At 47.5% G+C, this 22,505-nt stretch overlaps 1 protein-coding gene across 2 annotated transcripts in view; it reads left to right on the top strand.

The window, feature by feature from the left end:
• GCNA (germ cell nuclear acidic peptidase) overlaps positions 1-22,505 on the top strand; it is a 194,587-nt gene that overhangs the window by 53,565 nt on the left and 118,517 nt on the right. For both annotated transcript variants that reach the window (XM_030208832.1, XM_030208833.1), the window contains exon 4: positions 17,911-17,957. In XM_030208832.1, coding sequence (XP_030064692.1) covers positions 17,911-17,957 — 47 coding nt within the window. The remainder of the gene's footprint in view (positions 1-17,910; positions 17,958-22,505) is intronic.

The raw sequence follows: 22,505 nt of genomic DNA, 5'->3' as shown, positions 1-22,505 counted from the left end.
CGCTATCATTTTAGTCGCCCTTCGCTGCACCTTTTCCAATTCTACTATATCTTTCTTGAGATGCGGCGACCAGAATTGAACACAATACTCAAGGTGCGTCGCACCATGGAGCGATACAACGGCATTATAACATCCTCACACCTGTTTTCCATACCTTTCCTGATAATACCCAACATTCTATTCGCTTTCTTAGCCGCAGCAGCACACTGAGCAGAAGGTTTCAGTGTGTTATCGACGACGACACCCAGATCCCTTTCTTGGTCCGTAACTCCTAACGTGGAACCTTGCATGACGTAGCTATAATTCGGGTTCTTTTTTCCCACATGCATCACCTTGCACTTGCTCACATTAAACATCATCTGCCATTTAGCCGCCCAGTCTCCCAGTCTTGTAAGGTCCTCTTGTAATTTTTCACAATCCTGTCGCGATTTAACGACTTTGAATAACTTTGTGTCATCAGCAAATTTAATTACCTCGCTAGTTACTCCCATCTCTAAATCATTTATAAATATATTAAAAAGCAGCGGTCCTAGCACGGACCCCTGAGGAACCCCACTAACTACCCTTCTCCATTGTGAATACTGCCCATTTAACCCCACTCTCTGTTTCCTATCCTTCAACCAGTTTTTAATCCACAATAGGACATTTCCTCCTATCCCATGACCCTCCAATTTCCTCTGTAGCCTTTCATGAGGTACCTTGTCAAACGCCTTTTGAAAATCCAGATACACAATATCAACCGACTCCCCTTTGTCCACATGTTTGTTCACTCCTTCAAAGAATTGAAGTAAATTGGTCAGGCAAGATTTCCCCATACAAAAGCCATGCTGACTTGGTCTCAGTAATCCATGTCCTCGGATGTGCTCTGTAATTTTGTTTTTGATAATAACCTCTACCATTTTCCCCGGCACCGACGTCAGACTCACCGGTCTATAATTTCCCGGATCTCCCCTGGAGCCTTTTTTAAAAATGGGCGTTACATTGGCCACCCTCCAATCTTCCGGTACCACGCTCGATTTTAAGGATAAGTTGCATATCACTAGCAGTAGCTCCGCAAGCTCGTTTTTCAGTTCTATCAGTACTCTAGGATGAATACCATCCGGTCCAGGAGATTTGCTACTCTTCAGTTTGCCGAACTGCCCCATTACGTCCTCCAGGTTTACCTTGAAGTCAGTAAGTTTCTCCGACTCGTCCACTTGAAATACCATTTCCGACACCGGTATCCCACCCAAATCTTCCTCGGTGAAGACCGAAGCAAAGAATTCATTCAGTCTCTCCGCTACGTCTTTTTCTTCCTTGATCGCCCCTTTTACCCCTCGGTCATCCAGCGGCCCAACCGATTCTTTTGCCGGCTTCCTGCTTTTAATATACCAAAAAAAAATTTTACTATTTTTTTTGCCTCTAATGCTATCTTTTTTTTTCATACTCCCTCTTGGCCTTCTTAATCTGCGCCTTGCATTTGCTTTGACACTCCTTATGCTGTTTGTTATTTTCAGACGGTTCCTTCTTCCATTTTCTGAAGGCGTTTCTTTTAGCCCTAATAGCTTCCTTCACCTCACTTTTCAACCAGGCCAGGTGTCTTTTGGACTTCCGTCTTTCTTTTCTAATTCACGGAATATGTATGGCCTGGGCCTCCAGGATGGTATTTACTATGCTACTCTGAAAGCCCTCTGTTTCCAGCTTCAGCCATCCTCTTTCAAACAGCCTTCAGTGAAAGGGAAGGGGGCCTGGCAGGAATACACAGCAGAACAAATCGAAGAAAGTGCCATTTTGATTTCTAATAGTGCTCCTTTCTTCCACTGCTGTCCTTTTTATGGGAGTTCTGGTGGGGTGGTGTTTGGCGGGGGCCAAGAGCCCTGAGCCATGTTGCCCCATCCCCTTCAATGTGTTTGCTATACATTTTGAGGGCAGAAGGATCGCAGACTTGTGTGTTTTGATGGGATTGTTCTTAGACATGGAACTTATGATTGATTTAAAATCTCAGGGAAGGACCTATGTCCCAAGCCTTTAGTACCTATTAAGGCTGCCTGCCCTGCTCCTTCCAATGTTAGTCATTGGAACCAAAGCCCATGCAACCCTATTCCTTTCTTTTTTTTGTGACCCTTGGATACCAAAGGCCTTGATCAACAAAAGTAATAATCTGGATTAACCTTTTCCTCCTAGCAGTCTCTATTGCCTCTGTTGATCCAGTTTGACAGGAGGAGGTAGCTGACACAATTCTCTTAATTGTCAGTTGGCAAACCGCATGTGACAAAGTCTTCTGTCTAGCAACTTTGTGAATCTTGTTGGTGCTGTCCTGTTGATTATTGGCGCTCCTTTCCTTATTCTTTAATTTGTACACCACTTTGATTTGTTTGGAAAGGTGGTATATCAAGCAACTGAATAAACATAAACAAATGTTACCTAGAAAGACAACACAAGGTATTCCTGCCCTTAGTGACCTGGACAAACCTGTGGGAGACGAATGTCAAGCAATAAAAAAGGCACAGAAGCCAAGCCTCCCCAGACCATTTATAGTTTTTCCGTTACCAGTGCCATGTGCGGGTATCTGTCTAAACTCTGGAAACAGTCTCTATGGTTGGCTGGAGTTGAGGTCACTGATTTTGCAGAATCGCACTCGCAATTGTGTTGACAGATGGAATGCAAAAGTCTCAAAGTTGGATGGAAATAAATAAAACTTTGGACTCCTGAATTTCTTATGAGATCTCCTGTCTGACATCCAAGACATAATAAGATGTGGCTTTTTATGCAGTCTTTTAACATAGCGTCCAGAGCTCCCTGTTGTTCGTTTTTTTTTTTCTAGGACTAGGGGGCATGCAATGAAGCTACAATGTAGTAAATTTAAAACGAATTGGAGAAAATATTTCTTCACTCAATGTGTAATTAAACTTTCCATATCATCAAGCTGATCAATCCATAGACTGGTGGGTTGTGTCCATCTACCAGCAGGTGGAGATAGAGAGCAAACTTTTGCCTCCCTATATGTGGTCATGTGCTGCCGGAAACTCCTCAGTATGTTCTCTATCTCAGCAGGTGGTGGTCACACACAGCAGCAGCTCTGGCTAGGCCTCCAAGCCTAATTTTTAGGTTTTGTTGAGTGCCTGGGGTTGAGGGCTCTTTTGAGCAAGTGCAAACCTGGTGGTGCCAGGTCCCTCCTTTTCTCCCCCCTCCCGCTGGCTCCGTTAAAAAAAAAAAAAAAAAAAAAAAAATTTTAAACGTCTTTAAAGGCGTTTATTTCGACGTTTATTTAAGCGTCTATTGCAGCTACTCACTGGGACACCAGGTCGTTACAACTCGGAGCGGACAGCAGGTAATTTTACCTTTTATAGCGGGCGGGGGTTCCCCGATTCTTCTCCTCGTGGCACATGGCGTTGGAGGGCGAGGGCGCAAAGGGTCGCTCCCCGGGTCGCTTGAGCGCTTCTAGAGGGGATGCGGGGGTCTTAAAGCCTGATTCGCCCTTGTTGGGTGGCAGTTTCGTGACCGATAAATGTCCCGGTCCTTCCTCCGGCGTGGCGGTTTTTCCCGCCATAAACGCCCATCCCCCGCTCCTCGCCTCCGCCATTTTGGCCGGCCACGCGGCTCGGACGGCTTCTTCTTGGGCCGCCCTTGAGGTTGGAGACATTAATGCCATGAACGCCCTTAATTTGGGCGACGGCACAGAAGCGGCTAAAGTTAAGAGCCGTTCTTCCCGCGCGGCTCCTTCGCGGAGTTTCGCGCCGGACGCCATTTTGGATGCGCAGCAGGCCTCTCCCCCGCTGTTGCGAGCGCCGGTTGAGAGTGCGCCTAGGGCTGTTGCCCAGGCTGCGGAAGTGCACAGTCTGGGGGGTTTCTCCCCCGAGTTTGTTTTGCTGCTGCATCAGGCCTTCCTCATGCACAACGCTGCCCCCGCTCCCTCGTCTGGTAAAGAGGTTGAGGTTCCCAGAGGTAAACGCCCTCGGGTTGATTCCCAGGCCTTGGAGGAATTTGTCTCCTCCGATGTAGATGAGGGCAGCGTGTCTGAGGTCTCCCAACGGTCCTTTGCGGATTCCTTGGAGGAGACGGATCCCCGCTCGGATGGAGCGGATGACCCCTCTGCAGCGCGGCTTTTTCGCCCAGAGGATTTGCCCAACCTGTTGTTACAGGCCATGGACACTTTGAAGATTTCCTCTCCGGAGGACGTCTCTCCCTCAGCCCCTGTTGGCTCTGCCATTATGCTGGGGACGAAGCGCCCGCCTAGAACCTTCCACGTGCATGATGCCATGCACACCTTAATTTCGGCTCAATGGGATGTCCCAGAAGCGAGCCTTAAAGTGGCTAGGGCTATGTCCCGCCTCTATCCTTTGGCTGTGAGTGAACGTGAGGCCTATCTGTGGCCTACCGTGGATTCTTTAATCACTGCGGTGACTAAGAAAACGGCATTGCCGGTGGAAGGTGGCACGGCCCTAAAGGACGCCCAAGACAGGAGATTGGAGGCGGCCTTAAGGTCGTCCTTTGAGGCGGCTGCTTTAAGTTTGCAGGCCTCAGTTTGCGGCTCCTATGTGGCCAGGGCGTGCCTGACTATGGTGCAGCGGGCTTCCCCCTCGGATCATTCCTTGAGGGATGATTGGCCAGCCCTGGAATCGGGCTTAGCCTATTTGGCAGACTTGCTGTATGATGTCTTGAGAGCCTCAGCTAAAGGCATGGCTCAGACAGTCTCTGCGCGGCGGTGGCTTTGGCTGAAACATTGGTCTGCTGACCACGCCTCTAAATCCCGCCTGGCTAGGTTGCCTTTTAAAGGCAAGCTGCTCTTTGGGGTCGAGCTGGACAAAATCGTGACCGATCTCGGCACGTCTAAGGGCAAGAAGTTACCAGAGGTCAGGGCTCGGGCTAGTGCTCGTCCCGGTACCTCCAGAGGCCGGTTTCAGGAAGCCCGTCGGTACCGCCCCGGGCAGGTCGGGTTCTTCTGCCCCCTCTTCCTTTAAGAGGCATTTCTCCCCCAAGCAGCGTTCCTTTCGCAGAGACCGCCGTCCCGGAGGTGCTCCCTCCGGTCCTCCCCCAGGGTCTCGTACCCAATGACGGGGTCTTGGTCCACGCCCCAGTGCAGATTGGAGGACGGCTGTCCTCGTTTCTGGGCGAGTGGACCACAATAACTTCAGACGCTTGGGTGCTGGAAGTCATCAGAGACGGCTACAAGCTAGAGTTCTGCCGACCCTTAAAAGACGGGTTCGTACTCTCTCCCTGCAAGTCTCCAGTCAAAGCTGTGGCAGTGCAGCAGACTTTGGACAATCTGATCCGCCTGGGTGCGGTCGTTCCGGTGCCAGAAAGTCAGCTTGGCAAGGGGCGTTACTCCATTTACTTTGTGGTACCAAAGAAAGGAGGTTCTGTCCGGCCTATCCTCGACCTCAAAGGGGTCAATCGGGCCTTGAAAGTGCGGCACTTTCGCATGGAGACTCTCCGCTCTGTTATAGCGGCAGTGAAGGCAGGGGAGTACCTGGCTTCCTTGGACATCAAGGAAGCGTACCTGCATATTCCCATCTGGCCTCCTCATCAACGCTTTCTGCGTTTTGCAGTCCTGGGCCGACACTTCCAGTTCAGAGCCCTCCCGTTCGGGTTGGCTACTGCTCCGCGGACCTTTTCCAAAGTAATGGTGGTCATAGCGGCCTTCCTGCGAAAGGAAGGAGTACAAGTCCATCCTTATCTGGACGACTGGTTGATCCGAGCCCCCTCTTATGCAGAGTGCGGCAAAGCTGTGGACCGGGTAGTTGCTCTTTTGAGCTCCCTGGGATGGATCATCAACTGGGAGAAGAGCCAGCTGCGCCCGACTCAGTCCCTGGAGTATCTGGGAGTTCGATTCGACACCCAAGTGGGCAGAGTGTTCCTGCCAGACAATCGGATTGTCAAGCTTCAGGCTCAGGTGGACCAGTTCCTGGTAGCCTCTCCTCTTCGGGCTTGGGACTATGTGCAGCTGTTGGGCTCTATGACGGCCACGATGGAAGTAGTGCCCTGGGCCAGGGCTCATATGAGACCACTACAACACTCTCTGCTGCAGCGCTGGACTCCGATGTCGGAGGATTATGCGGTGCGTCTTCCCTTGGATCCAGCAGTGCGCAAGGCGCTGAGCTGGTGGATGCAGACAGACAAGTTGTCTGCAGGAATGCCTCTGGTGACCCCAGAGTGGATTGTCGTCACGACGGACGCCTCATTGTCGGGCTGGGGAGCCCACTGCTTGGGAAGGACAGCGCAGGGGCTCTGGTCTCCTGCAGAGGCGAAGTGGTCTATCAACCTCCTGGAACTCAGAGCCATTCGGTTGGCGCTTTTGGAGTTCATCCCGGTACTGGTGCTGAAGCCTGTACGGGTACTGTCGGACAATGCCACGGCTGTGGCCTATGTCAACCGCCAGGGAGGTACCAAGAGCGCCCCTCTAGCCAAGGAGGCTATGAGTCTATGCCAGTGGGCGGAAGCGAACCTGGAACAGCTGTCAGCGGCCCACATTGCCGGAGTCATGAATGTCAAGGCGGACTTTCTCAGTCGCCATACCTTGGAGCCCGGAGAGTGGCAGCTATCTGCTCAGGCGTTCTTGGACATCACGAAGCGCTGGGGCCAGCCGAGCCTAGATCTGATGGCGTCATCGGCCAATTGCCAAGTGCCGCGCTTCTTCAGCAGAGGACGGGACCCTCGATCCCTGGGAGTAGATGCTCTTCTCCAACAATGGCCGACACAAGAGCTTCTCTATGTGTTCCCACCCTGGCCCATGTTGGGCAGGGTCCTAGACCGGGTGGCAAGACATCCCGGCAGGATAATCCTGGTGGGTCCGGATTGGCCCAGGCGTCCCTGGTATGCGGACTTGATCAGGCTCTCAATCGACGATCCTCTGCGGCTGCCAGTGGAGCGGGGCCTGTTACATCAGGGTCCCGTGGTGATGGAGGATCCCTCCCCCTTTGGTCTTACGGCCTGGCTATTGAGCGGCAGCGTCTGAGGAAGAAGGGCTTCTCAGACAAGGTCATCGCCACTATGCTGAGAGCGAGGAAACGCTCTACTTCTACTGCTTACGCCAGGGTTTGGCGTATCTTTGCAGCGTGGTGTGAAGCAGGCTCACTTTCTCCCTTCACTGCTCCAATTTCTTCAGTGCTGGCGTTCCTGCAAGAAGGTCTGGACAAAGGCCTGTCGCTCAGTTCCCTTAAGGTCCAGGTAGCGGCTCTGGCTTGCTTCAGGGGCCGCCTGAAGGGTGCTTCCCTGGCTTCCCAGCCAGATGTGGTGCGCTTTCTCAAGGGAGTTAATCACCTGCGCCCTCCTCTGCACTCAGTGGTGCCTGCGTGGAATCTCAACCTGGTGCTAAGAGCATTGCAGAAGCCGCCGTTTGAACCCTTGTCGAGGGCATCTCTGAAAGACCTGACGTTGAAAGCAGTCTTTTTGGTGGCTATCACTTCAGCCAGAAGAGTTTCCGAGCTCCAGGCGCTCTCATGTCGAGAGCCTTTTCTGCAGTTCACTGAGGCAGGAGTGACTATTCGCACAGTGCCTTCCTTTCTGCCCAAGATTGTTTCTCGCTTCCATGTGAATCAGCAGCTCTGTCTCCCTTCCTTTCGTAGGGAGGACTACCCAGAGGAGTACTCTGCTCTTAAATATCTGGATGTGAGACGAGTCATCATCAGATACTTGGAAGTGACCAATGATTTCCGGAAATCGGATCATCTGTTTGTCCTGTTTGCAGGTCCTCGTAGGGGTCTGCAGGCTGCTAAGCCTACAGTGGCAAGATGGGTCAAGGAAGCCATTGCAGCGGCTTATGTGGCCGCAGGGAAGGTGCCGCCTATCCAGCTGAAGGCTCACTCCACAAGAGCTCAGGCGGCCTCGATGGCAGAGGCCGGTTCCGTCTCCTTGGAAGAGATATGCAAGGCGGCAACTTGGGCTTCGGCCCATACATTCTCCAAGCATTACCGCTTGACTGTGGCTGCTCGGGCGGAGGCCCGGTTTGGAGCTTCAGTGTTGCGGTCAGGGATTTCTATGTCCCGCCCTGGGTGAGTACTGCTTCGGTACATCCCACCAGTCTATGGATTGATCAGCTTGATGATATGGAAGGTAAAATTATGTATAATCATACCTGATAATTTTCTTTCCATTAATCATAGCTGATCAATCCATAGCCCCTCCCAGATATCTGTATTGTTTTATTCTGGTTGCATTTCAGGTTCAAGTTTACTCTTCAGTTACTTCAGAAAGACTTCGTGTTCAAGTTTTTTCACTTGGATTCTTCAAGAGTTAAGACGAGTTTGTGTTACAGTGAGCTGCTGCATTCCTCTCCCCTCCGTTTTACGGGGCTGGATTGAGACTTATAATTCTGCCGGCACTCCCTCCCGCTTCGTGCGGCTGTAGGGCAGTTTTGTACCCCTCCCGCTTCGGCGGTGTTCGGGTCAGTCAGCTCCTCCCGCGGTTGCGGTTGCAGGATAAGCCAGATCCCCCCGCATCGGCGGGTGTGGTGTCCCTCCCCCGCTCCGCGGGGATGAGCTGGACGGATTCCCCTCCCCCGTTTCGGCGGTGGTGAGCTGGGCAGAGTGTCCCTTCGTGGGTGTAATTCTCTAAGTGCTGAGTCCTGCGGATGGAGCTTTGATATCGACATACTGAGGAGTTTCCGGCAGCACATGACCACATATAGGGAGGCAAAAGTTTGCTCTCTATCTCCACCTGCTGGTAGATGGACACAACCCACCAGTCTATGGATTGATCAGCTATGATTAATGGAAAGAAAATTATCAGGTATGATTATACATAATTTTACCCTGGAATTCGTTGCCAGAGAATGTGGTAAAGGCGGTTAGCTTAGCTGAGTTTTAAAAAGGTTTGGACAGCTTCCTAAAGGAAAAGTCCATAGACCATTATTAAATGGACTTGGGAAAAAATCCACTATTTCTGGAATAAGCAGTATAAAATGTTTTGTACTTTTTTGGGGATCTTACCAGGTATATGTGACCTGGATTGGCCACTGTTGGAAACAGGATGCTGCTGATGGACCTTCGGTCTGTCCCAGTATGGCAAAACTTATGTAAGTAAAAATAAAATAAGTGGAAAAGGAGTCTTCTCGACTTCTGTGAAAGAAAATTGAGATGTAGTACAGAACCAGTCATTGATATGGCGCATTGAACAGGCATGTGCAAACAATTGAATATAATAGACATAGTCCACTCTTAGATTTGGGAAGAGCAACTTTGCTATAAGACAAATGAGAGGCTTTTTTGTCCTGTCACAGAAAGCTATTTACCAACATTTTCAAGTTTTTGAGTGACTGAGGAGAGTCGCAGTGGTAACATCTGGAAAACCTAGAGCCACTGTGGCAGGACAAACGTTATTAAGCAACTCTTCCATTAGAGATACAGGATATGTCTTCCACACAAGTAGCCTCTAAGCCGTGGAGGACAATAAGAGGGACATACTAAGATAATATAATTCTGTCAGGTCTCAAGGTAGTCTAATTTCTAAGCATTTGATATTAGTATCCTCCCAAAGAAAGGGAAAGGGGCCCACTCAGTTCCGCTTTTCATAATTGCAAGGGCATCACCACAGGCTTTTGCTTGTTAAGAACAAAACCTGAGTAGTAACCAAATTCTTCCACACTTGTAGTAAGGAGCGCAGAGGCTGTTTTAATACCAACAAAACATTTATCCGTAAATGCCAGCACCTTGACAGTGGCAGAACCCAAGTTCACCCCATGAACGTCTGGATCTCTCCAAAAGTTATGCAATAATGTTTCTAAGTAGAGAAAAAAGGGAGCAATCCTGCTTAGTGCCATAACAGATAAGAAGAACAGTAGGGGTACCATTCACTAAGATCCTAGCAGTGGTATTAATAGAGTCTTCAGGGCCTGCAAATACCAGCCATCCAATGCCATATAATTTAAGGCCTGAAGCAGATAGGGCAAGTGAACTTCGTCAAATGCCTTTTCGGCATCTAAGCTCACTAAGACTGCTAGGGTTATAGTAACATAGTAGATGACAGCAGATAAAGACCTGTATGGTCCATCCAATCTCATATGTGCTACTTTATATGTATACCTGACCTTGATTTATCCTTGCCATTTTCAGGGCATAGACCGTAGAAGTCTGCCCAGTACTTGCCCCGCCTCCCAACCTCCGGTGCTGTCACCCAATCTCTGCTAAACTTCTGAGGATCCATTCCTTCTGAACGGGATTCCTTTGTTTATCCCATGTGTGGATATACTCTGGGACATGTCCAATAAGGCTTTGTGGACGTTAAGGACAGACTGTCTCCCAGAGACAAACTCCACCTGTTCTTAGGAAGATGAGCAGCTAGGCGATATGCCAGTAACCAAGAAAATATTTTTATATCAACATTCATTAGAGAGAGAGGACGATAGGATTCTGGAACATTGTTGGGTTTATCATAGTAACATAGTAGATGACGACAGAAAAAGACCTGCATGGTCCATCCAGTCTGCCCAACAAGATAAACTCATATGTGCTACTTTTTGTGTATACCTTACCTTGATTTGTACCTGTCCTTTTCAGGGCACAGACCGTGTAAGTCTGCCCAACACTATCCCCGCCTCCCAACCACCAGCCCCACCACCGGCTCTGGCACAGACCATACAAGTCTGCCCAGCACTATCCCCGCCTCCTGCCACCGGCTCTGCCACCCAATCTCGGCTAAGCTCCTTAGGATCCATTACTTCTGAACAGGATTCCTTTATGTTTGTCCCACGCGTGTTTGAATTTCGTTACCGTAATGTGTGCAAGTAGCACAACATTTGAATCCTGTCTTTTGCTTAGACATAGCAAATAAAATATCTGCTAAATTAAATTCGCGAATTTTGACTGAAAATAAAGTAAACTCGGGTTGTTCCGTCTCCGCGGACAAAATAAAACTCAGGTTTGTGATATGTCACTTTTATTTATTTATATATATATATATATATATATATTATTTATATATATATATATACACACACACACGAAGAAGCCATGCTCATTTGCTTTTGCCATTGTGGCTGCCTCCTCAAAATGCTGCTGCACCCTCTAGCAGTAGCCTTGAGGTCCTTTGTCAGAGGTCAAAGCCATTTTGAACAGGCAGATGTGAAGGGCAGAAGCAAATGGGCATTCCTCCTGCTAGTCCACCAGGGATCAGGCAGGTAGGCCTGAAAGGGTTTGCTCAGATTTGGGAGGGGGGGGGGTGGAAAGGGGCATCAGAAAGGGCTGACATGTTTGGGGGTGGTGGGAAGGGGCATCATGTTCGGGTATGTGGGCTTGGGTATCAACATTATTTCTCCAAAGACAAGCAGGCTGATATTCTCACAAGTGGGTGACGCCACGTCGGCCCCGGAGGATTTTAAAGCAAAATCTCAAAATCTCTTTACGGCGTTCCGTCGCACGAGCGATCGTACTGCGCATGTGCGCACACCTATTCCCGCTCGCCGAGCGGACACGCCCCTCAGTTTTTCTTTTTCCGCGTCTGAGGAGACACGGAGTTCGTTAGGGCTTCGTGTTTTCTTCAGGTCTTCGGAGTAAATCTCTTTTTTATTTTTTCATTTTTATGGCAGGCTCATTGTGGCTTATATATACAGGTATTTTTTGTACCTGAGGCAAGAAAAAATTTAAGTAATTGCCAGAGTCACAAGGGGCTGTGCCTCAACGAAGCATATAAGCTTCTCTTTTTCTTTTTTCTTCAAAAGTGCTGGTATATTGTTATCTGTGGGCTAGCCAGCAAATAAAACAAGCCCACATTTTTTGATCCATTTATTAAAACTTAAACAAATTGCTCTCGAGAGCTGTGAGAGCCTGCTTCAGCACACTACTGTCTTTGAGCCTCACAAGTGGTGAAGGTGTATGTCACAGGAAAAACCAGGAACCTAAGCAGGTACATCCCTGGTTAGCCACTGAATGGGCAGCCTGGTGACACAATATCAGTGGTGTAACCTTTGAAGTGAGTCTCCACCCGTCTCGGCGTCTCCTGCTCTGCAGGTCATTCGGACGCATCAGCGGAAGTGTCTTGGGCCGGATCATCTCCCTGTGAAGCGCAAGTAGTGTCTCAAAGACGAGACTTATGCTACTTGTCAGGGATGCCCAAAGGAGTTTCTGGAGTCCGACAGAGACCGATGCACGCTGGGTATAGTTATGCATCGAGTAGGTCTCCACCTGCCTCGGCGCCTCCTGCTTGGCAGGTCATTCGGGCGCATCAGCGGGTGTCGGTACCATCGGTGCCCAGAGCTTTGCTCCCTCTGTTATGGAGGTATTCGGGCTTCAGACATCAGTCGGTGCCGAGAGCGTTGCTCCCTCTATTATGGAGGTATCCTGGCATTGGACGTCGATACACCGCATCGCGGGTGTCATGGGTACCGTCGGTACCGAGTATCATCGGTACCGGGTGTCATGGGTACCGTCGGTGCCGAGTATCATCGGTACCGGGTGTCATGGGTACCGTCGGTACCGAGTATCATCGGTACCATGGGTGCCGTCGGTACCGAGTATCATCGGTACCATGGGTGCCGTCGGTGCCGAATGTCACCGGTGCGTCGGTACCGAGGAGTATCGGTACCGGGAACATTGGTACCATGGTCGGTGCCATGGGTCCCGTCGGTACCGGTACCATCGGTACCATGGATTCCGTCGGCACCGGGTATCATCGGTACCATGGGTACCATCGGTGCCGAGTGTCTTCGGTGCATGGGCACTGTCGGCACCACGTATCACCATCGGCATCAGATATCATGGGCACCATCGATCACAGGTATCATCGCCCATCGGTACCGAGTATCACGAGTACCATCGGTATCGGGTATCGTCGGTACCATGGATAGGTATCATGGATACCGTCGGTACATGAGTACCGTCGATACAAAATATCATGACCAGGTACCATCGGTACCATGGGTGCCATTGGTACCAGGTGTCTTGAGCACCGTCGATACCATGTGTACCATAGGTACCGTCGGTGCTGTTGGTGCCGAATATCATCGGTACCACATGTCAAGGGTCCCTTCGGTACTAGGGTATCATGGGTACCATCGATACCAGATATCATGACTATCATCGGTACCAAGTACCATGGGTTCCATTGGTACCGGGGGTCATCGGTCCATGTGTATCATCGGCACCGTCGGTGCCATGAGTACTATCAGTACCATCGGTCACATCTCTGTTATGGAAGTCATCTGGCAGTCTGGTTTCGATTCCCTTGCATTGCCAGATGTTGTCCTTGGCTTCGAGACCATGGGTACCATTGGATGCCATGGATGCTACCGCCTCCCGCGGCATCTAGCTTTTCAACTGGTCTCCTTCACCGATGCTGCCTCTGGTATGGGTGTTCGCTCGTAGAACTTACCGCGCCTCCATACCTTGGCTTCCAGGCCCAGAAATGCATGTTAAGAACAGCCATTTTGCTACAGGAGAACATATTTTTCCATAGCTGTTCTGTAGAATTGTATGTATGACAGTTGCTCTATACTGGTCAATGTTTGCATCTGAGCTGCTCTGTTTGAGTAGTTGGCTCAGTTCAATGATGGTTCATCTGATGAACATGAAGGTCATGGGGTTTTCTCTGCTGAGAATCCTCTAGATCCTCTATTTGTCTTGACACATTACAATGGAGATTGTCAATCAGCCCAATGCCAGATGCTCGAGGTCCTGGACTACCATCTTCAACTCAGAACTGATAGCAGTTCTAAGAACTTGCTTCGGCGCCCCCGAGGCCAGAGCATACATCCTTAGCCTCCTTTGGAGAATGGCGTACCAGGCTGGCATGATCGCGTCCAAGACCAAGTCCTGCCAGATCTTTATGAACATTCCCACCGGAGTAGGCTACATTTTTTTTTTTTCCAAGTGTCGCAAGTTCCTGTCCAATGACGTTTTCATCACTTGTATTGTAACACCTAGATTTCTGCTCTAGGTATGGTGATGCGCAGACTCTCATGACTGTGTGCCTCTCACCTGGAGGAGAAGACTCAGCAGAAAATTGTTGATATGCTGTGCATACACTTCCTCATCTCGGAACTTCTTTAAAGAGATCAGCACGCTCGTTCTAGTCAGCGGCGTGCACCTAATCAGGCTCCTGCAGCTATTCCGCAGGAACCAGAGAGGGGTTTTGGAGTGGCTCCAATTCAGCATAGCCACTATATAAAAAAAAAAAAACAACAAATGTCCGTACCGGCCAATCTGCCTGTCGGGGGGAAGTTCAAATATTCTCCACCATAGGTGACTTCTATATCCTCCAACCGGGGGGTTTTTTCAAATAGTCCGGTTAGGATACATTCTCAATCTGGAATCAAACCCTCCACATTGTTCATTGGAAGTTTAATCCTTTAGCTTCCATCAACAGTGAGTACTTGCAGAGGAACACTCTGCCTTTCTCAGTACCTATGCAGTCGAGCCTGTTCCACAAGGGTAAGAAGGATTGAGTTTCTATCCCAGGTCCTTCCTTGTGGGTTCCGTCCCATCATAGACATAAGGGGCCTCAACAGATTTCGTTCAGGATGATTTCCCTGGGCATCCTTCTTCCCATACTTCAGGAAAACGAATGATTATGCTCTCTGGGCTTACAAGATACTTCTACTCACTTTGCGTCCAGAGTATGTTTTTCCTAGTGCCTAGCTGTTGTTGCAGCGTATCTTCATGGACTGGGAGTGCAAGTGTTCCCTTAACACGTTGATTGCCCGTCTCAACAGATTACAGCACAGTAATATTGAGACTTCTAGACACATGGCTTCCACAGTTCACGTCACTCCCTTGACACTTTTGCACATCTAGAGGATGTAACCCAACTGTTCGCCAGTCTTCGGAATTCCCCTCAGAGGTGGTTAATTCTCTCCATTTTGATTCTCAGGTGTCCAGTCCACCTTACTCAGTCAAACGCTGCTGACGAAGGTTGCATCCCTCCTGGCTATCCAACCTAATTATTTTAATCAACCACACAATCGGGTTGTGATGTACTCGATAACAAAGGAGTACTGGATCTTGTCCTCTGCGTCAAGATGCCATGCAGATGTAGCGGTGGGCTCGCCAACGCGGCTTGTTTTCTCCAAGCCATTTATCTAATTGGCGTAAACAGCAGTCTGGCCGACAGGCTGAGCAACTTAGTTCAATCACAAAGTCCCTCAGTTCTGTTCCAGGCTGCAGGTTCACGGCAGACTACCATCGGATGCCTTTCTCCTTCTTTGGGGGACAAGTTTTCTGTATGCGTATCCTACCATACATCTGGTGGAAAAGACTTGCTGATTCTCAAGCAAGATTGTGGAGCCATGATTCTCATTGCTCCTTTCTAGCTACGTCAGATATGATTCCCTCTTCTTCTGGAGTTGGAATGTTTTCCAGCTCTCATTACGCAGAACGAGGGGGCACTTCTACATCCCAACCTCCAATCTATGGCTCACACGGTCTGGATGTTGAGAGTGTAGGTTTCGTTGACTTTTCCAGAAGAGTGTCTCCCGACTCTTGCCTGCTTCCAGAAAAAGATTTCACAAAGAGGTGTTATTCTTTTCATGGAAGAGGTTTGCCGTCTGGTGTGACAGCGAGACCCTAGATCCTGCCTCTAGTCTTATACAGACCTTGCTTGAGTTCTTTCTACACCTGTCTGAATCTGGTCTCAAGACCAACTCGGTCAGTATTCATCTTCGTGCAATAAGAGCTTATCATCAACGTGTAAAAGGTCAGCCTTTAGCTGTCCACTTCATGACGTTTACTTCTCCCACAGTATTGAGAGAATTCCTTGTATGTGTCTAAGGGGGATTATTTCTGTTGGGCTTAGCACCCCCAATAATTTTTACAGTTGGCTCTTATGCTTCGGTCAGAGCCCCTATCACTCCTTATTCAGTATCTTGGGGTCTCAATGTCGTTTTCATCCAGCTGCTGCAAGCTCAATTCGGGCCACTGGATTCCTGTCATCTGAAGTATTGGACCTGGAAGGTCATTTTCCTTGGTGGCTGTTCCTTCAACTCGAAAGGTCGGTGAGCTTCAGACTCTAGTAGCTCAAGCTCCTCACCTTACTTCTCATCTTAACAGAGTAGTTCTTCGCATGCAGCCAAGGTTCTTACGGGCGCTGGTATCAGAGTACCATCTGATCCAGTCAATTGTCTTGCCAACATGCTTTCTCCCTCATCTTACAAGCCCTGGCGAAAGCAAGCTGCGCACTTTTTGCGTGGAGCAGACGAGCTCCCTCGCAAGGTCCGCCCAGTTGTTTATTTCTTTTAATGCCAGTTGCTGTCGGAAACCGCATCATTTCTTCTTAACTGGCAGATTGCATCTCCTTCATTTTTGTCCAAGCTGGACTGACTCTAGAGGGCCATGTCACGGCTCACAAAATTAGAGCCATGGCTGAATCGGTGACTAATCTAAAATCAGTCACTATTGAAGGGATCTGCAAAGCTGCGGCGTGGTCATCAGTCCACACATTCACATCTCACTACTGCCTTCAGCAGAATAGCCGACGCGTCAGTCGGTTTTGGGCAGTCGGGGCTGCAGAACTTCTTTGGGGTTTAGAATCCAACTCCAACCCTCCTAAGCCCATGTTTGTTCTGTTCCAGGCTACACTCATTTAGATGTTTCTTCTTTTCAGGTCAATTTTTATTCTGGCCTCGCCGTTGCGAGACTCTATTGACCACTGTTTGTTGTGTAAGCCTGAAAGCTTGGGATACCCCACTTGTGAGAATATCAGCCTGCTTGTCTTTGGAGAAAGAGTAGTTACTTACCTGTAACAGGTGTTCTCCGAAGACAGCAGGCTGCATATTCTCACAAACCCTCCCACCTTCCCCTTTTGGAGTTGTCTCCTCCATCTTTTGGATATAACTGAGGGGCGTGTCCGCTCGGCGAGCGGGAATAGGTGTGCGCACATGCGCAGTACGATCGCTCGCGCGACGGAACGCCGTAAAGAGATTTTGAGATTTTGCTTTAAAATCCTCCGGGGCCGACGTGGCGTCACCCACTTGTGAGAATATGCAGCCTGCTGTCTTCGGAGAACACCTGTTACAGGTAAGTAACTACTCTAAATGCTATGTTGGCATATAAGGGTAGAACACCTGCTGAGATTGAGGTATTATAATATGAAAGCAAGTGGCCACAGGCCTGTGCCTTCATGAGTTGGTAAAATTCAGATGTGTAGCCATCTGGTCTGGGAGCTGTAGAATTCTTAAGGGCTTCAACAGTGTTTTGGTATTCACTGGTCTGAATAGGAGAGTTAAGATGTGTAATCATCTCTTAATTAAATCTAGGCATCCCTGATTTCTCCAAGTAGTCAATAACGTTGGAGCCCTCTTCCAGGTTTAAGAGTGTTGTACATGTGACTGAAATAATCATAAAAGATTTTTGCTATGTCTTGCGTGTGGTGGATTAGAAGGCCAGCGTGGTCTTAAGGGTGGCGACATAACTAGTTCCTTGCCAAGTTCTATTAACATGTGCAAGCAATTTCCCCAGCCGGTCTTCATATCTAAAAAATGTATATTTACGGAAAAAACAGCATTTTTTTCGTACGTTCATGGAACAAAGAGCTTAGTGCCATCTGAGTAGATAAGGGGATATGTTTAGTGGCCAATGAAGGCTGTGCTAGATAAGCACACTTAGCCTTAGCGTACTGCTTTTCCAAATGAATAATGCCCTGTAAAATTTGGCTGGCTCAGGCCATGGTGTAAGAAATAATATCCCTATGCAGTACTGTTTTTCTGTTGTAGGGTTTTTTTTTTTTTAAGAACTTTCTAGTACAACTATGGGTTTGAGACATGTTGGGCATTGAAGGTAGCGTATTGTTCCCATTTGATCAATAGATAGTCATGGAAATGTTTGTCCTGAAATAGATAAGCAGGGAATCACCATTTTTATCTCATTTTATTTGTCAGTGCAAGACACTTACTTCCATTTTGTCAGTTTTACTATTAAGATGATTTTTACATTAAACATTTTACCTTTACTTTTTTTTCTTTGTTTTTGTCCAATGTTAGATCTGATTTTTGTAATTTTATCTTTGCAGATCCACAATTTCAATCTCGGATTCTAGTGATGAGGAATTTGAAACATGTAAGTAAATCAACTAGTAAAAGCATTACTGCGTAAGTGAGTGAAATTTGACTTTTGATTTGAGCTGAACCTTTTCTTCATAAATGGTTCATTTGAAGCATTCTGCGTTCTCCATCTTCCTCTTGACTAACATTGCTAGTGGTTCAAAAGTGCTTTATGTCATCTATCACATTTTTCAAGCATGCATAACAAATAAGTAGAGCTTCAGGAGAGAAGGAATCAGAGTGGAGTTACATTTTGGAAAGAGTATGGGCTTGGAAGGCAACCTTCCACCACATCGTGAAGACCTAGAAAAGGAAAAAGCAGAGTAGTTAGAGGGGTAAGCATTGATAGAGGAAGGCTGGAGCTGTATCTGTTTGACAGTCGATGGAAGATGGTATGCAGTGTAAATGGTCAAAAATAGCATGGGTTTTTGATTTGAGAGACTTCCAATTTACCAGGAAAGTTGGGATACGCAGTTGGGGTGGAGAGGCAGCCGCCAACTTTAGCAAAGGGGGAGATCCTTCATAAATTAATTGGCTGGGTTCAGATATAGCAGGCAGTATCCTCTGTCTACAAGCTACCGAAAAGTAACATCTATGGACCCATATATCTATCTTATGTCATGTACTGAGGTGGATTACAACTGAACTTACATAACTTGTATAATAGTTAACTGACAGTACTTAAATACAAACAGAATCAAATGACTTAAACATGTAGACAAAATGAGGTGTCCATCATGCCAGAAGCCACTGTCATAATATACATTCTTAAAGTTCGTGCCCCTCCCCCCCCCCCCCCCCCCCGAGATCACATGATGCACTGAGAGCAACGGCTGCGTCGTAGTTGTGCTCCGGGACCCCCGCTCCTTTCTTTCATAATTACGGCAAGAATCGCCTTCTGAAAAAAGATCGCGGAACATAACCTGGTCTCAATGCCGGCAGGAAGCTCAAGAAAAGGCGTAAAAGTGGGGAAAAAGGGAAAATCTCGCCGACAGGCGTGGAACCAAAGAGGGCGGACGCCATGTCGGGGCCTCAATCTGAGTTTTCCGAAAAACAGTTGGCGCAGATCTCCGCAGCAGTAGGATCGGCACTTGAACTGAGGTTCGATGCACTGGCAGGCCAGCTGGGAAAAATTGACTCAGTTTTAACAGTTATCGAAGCGCACACTTGAACTGGAGAAGCGAGTGTCTGACATGGAGGACACGTGGAACCATAATGAACCCGAACAACCAAAATATCTCACCAACATGCTCCTCCTAAACATACTCATCATCATCCACTCATTCATGTTCATCCACGCAACATTCACTACCCCCCCCCCCCCATCGGAACTCAATGTCATTCTCCGCCACCACAAAAGAACAACCAAACTAATCACACTCCCGCGAGCCGACAACAAGCAAACAAACCCACCATCACGCAGACAACCATCACTAAAAACAATCTCACCTAAACCCAAGACAGCTATAACAAGGCAGCTCACCAATATCCACCCATCAACTCCAATTGATGAACCATCTGAGTGGGTTACACCAATGCAAGATCAGCAGTAAACAAAACTAAAATCCTCACAGACTGGATTACTTCAGACAATCTTGACCTCTTATTAATCACAGAAACCTGGGTTCTCGACCCAAAAGACCCTATCATACTCGATCTATGCCCCCCTGGCTATAAAATCTCACACTGGACCAGAAAAGAAAAAAGAGACGGAGGCATATAGCGCTCGTCTACAAATCAAGCTTCTCCGCTGAACCCATTTCTGAAACCATTACACCAGAACTTGAAATTGCTTCAATCAGACTTCACAGCCTCGCACTCTGTGACCATCTAACCTGTATCCTATTCTATAGACCTCCCACTAACTGGAACAACAACCAGTCCACCTTCATGGATTTATCAAACGCATGCATCAATAATTCCAATGTTCTATTAATTGGGGGCTTAAACCTACATTTAGAGGATCCCAACTCTGCTGACACCCGCGAATGTAAGGACCTCCTTCATCTTTGTAACCTTGACCTCCCTCCTATACAACCTACCCACAGCAAAGGTCACTCACTCGACATCATCTCTTACATGTTCTCTACAGACCAAAACATCTACCTATCCTATATCAACTGGTCTGCCACCCCCTGGTCGGATCATCATAAATCAACGCTATCCCTACACTGGCGAAAAAAAAGACAGCCTAAAATACAAGAACCTGCAAAAATCATCACTAGAGGACAGATTGACTAAGAAAGATTCTGGCAACAAATCTACAACAACAACTGGTCTACACAACCAAACTCAAATTACTTCCTTACAGAATGGGACAATAGGTGCAAACTTTGGAAGAAATAGCTCCACTACACACAAAACTTCTACGTAGGTGCAACCCGTCATCATGGTTTAATGACCTACTAAAAAACCTAAAATCGCAAACCAGGAAACTAGAAAAAACATGGTGTAAATAAAAAAAACATCACCTACAACGCATGGAAGCAGTCTCTCAGGAGCTACAAAAACACCATTAAGCGAGCCAAAAGATCCTACTACACACAAACAATTACAACCAGCGGCACAGACATAAAAAAACAATATCAACTTAAAAAGAATCTTAACACCAACCCAATCACATCCTCCCCTCAAACTACCCATCTGCTAACCAACTGGCCAAATACTTCAACGACAAAATTACCAATATTTGCAGCACGATTCCCCAGGACTGTACAAATATGGATACCTTTCTTGACTAACTGGACCCCTACAAAGACAAAATTCCAGCCGACCGCTCATGGACAAATTTCAACATCCTCACCACTAAAGAAGTTTCTATGGCGGTCTCCAAATCTCACTGCCACCTTGACCCATGTCCCAACTACCTAATGAAAGATGCCCCAGAATGCTTTATCACAGATCTCACCTTTCACCTAAACTTCCTGCTACAACAAGGTTCATTCCCTACTGGACATGGCAATATACTACTCACACCAATACCTAAAAACCCCAAGAAACCAGCGAGTGATGTCACCAACTACTGCCCTGTCGCCTCCATCCCGTTACTAATTAAATTGATGGAAAACAGGGTAACCTCTCAAATCAATGACTACCTACAAAAATTCTCCATTCTACATGAATCGCAATCAGGTTTTCATCCAGCCCACAGTACAGAAACCGTCCTACTCACTCTAATATCCAAATTTAAACAGGAAATCTCATTTGGAAACAACATCCTCCTTCTACAATTCGACTTATCCAGTGCATTTGACATGATAAATCATAATATCCTAACCAAACTACTAGATAAACTTGGAATCGGCGGTAATATCATTAATTGGATAAAAGGCTTCATTACCTCAAGATCTTATCAAGTTAAATCAACCTCAACTGTCTCATCTCCCTGGACACCAAACTGCGGTGTACCTCAAGGATCCCCTTTATCACCGATCCTCTTCAATCTTATGATGATCCCCCTAGCCAAAGCTCTATCCAGGCATGGTGTCAACCCTTTCATCTATGCCACCGACGTCACCATATTCATCTCCTTCAAATCTAACCTAATAGAAATCACCGACAAAATATCCTTGGGCATGAACGTCCTAACCTCTTGGGCCAACGCCTTTATGATGAAATTGAACAAAGAGAAAACACAATGCTTAATCCTCTCATCTCAACACTCCACGCGCCTCCCAACTAATCTTAACACCTGTAACATCACAATCCCCATATCTGACAACCTGAAAATCCTTGGGGTGACATTAGACAACCATCTCTCGCTTGGAAATCACGCAAAATCCACTACAAAGAAAATGTTCAACATGATGTGGATATTGAGACGCATAAAACCATATCTCCCCCTGAAAACATTCTGGAACTTGGTACAATCCACGGTACTCACCCACGTCGACTACTGTAATAGTATCTTCTTAGGCTGCAAGACCCATATCTTGCAAAAACTTCAGACTGCCCAAAGTACAGCAGCAAGACTCATCTTTTCAAACCACAATTTGAATTCGCAACTCCTCTTCGTATAAAACTTCAACTAGCTCCGTATCCCAGAATGAATCAACTTCAAGGTCCACACATTAATCCACAAAATTATTCATGGCGAATCCCCGGGCTATATGCTCAATCTGATTGACCTCCCTACCAGAAACAAGTCTGAAACTTCACGAACTTACCTAGACCTACATTACCCCAATTGCAAAGGACTCAAGTACAAAACCTATCATGGATCCAACTTCTTCTTAGGCAGCCAAGTCTAGAATGCCCTCCCCAGACCTATCCGTTCAATCAGTGAATATCTCCCCTTCTGGAAATCACTAAAAACTCACCTGTTCAAACAAGCCTACCCAAATATTAACCCTATGAACCCATCTCTCTAACACATATCCAGGAGACAAAAACAGCGAACCAGACTACACCTCCCACCAAAATTCCCTATGTTTATCCCGTATCCCATCTCCCTTCTCTCTCATTATTCTAATATACTTCACGTATATTTTCTTTAGCAACACTCTGTAACCCCTATTACTATGTAAGCCGCATTGAGCCTGCTTTGAGTGGGAAAGCGTGGGGT

The sequence above is a fragment of the Microcaecilia unicolor genome, chromosome 7 (genome assembly GCF_901765095.1).
Source record: "Microcaecilia unicolor chromosome 7, aMicUni1.1, whole genome shotgun sequence".
Lineage (NCBI taxonomy): Eukaryota > Metazoa > Chordata > Amphibia > Gymnophiona > Siphonopidae > Microcaecilia > Microcaecilia unicolor.
Note: the sequence above shows the minus strand (reverse complement) of the source record. Positions and strands in the feature narration are given on the sequence as shown.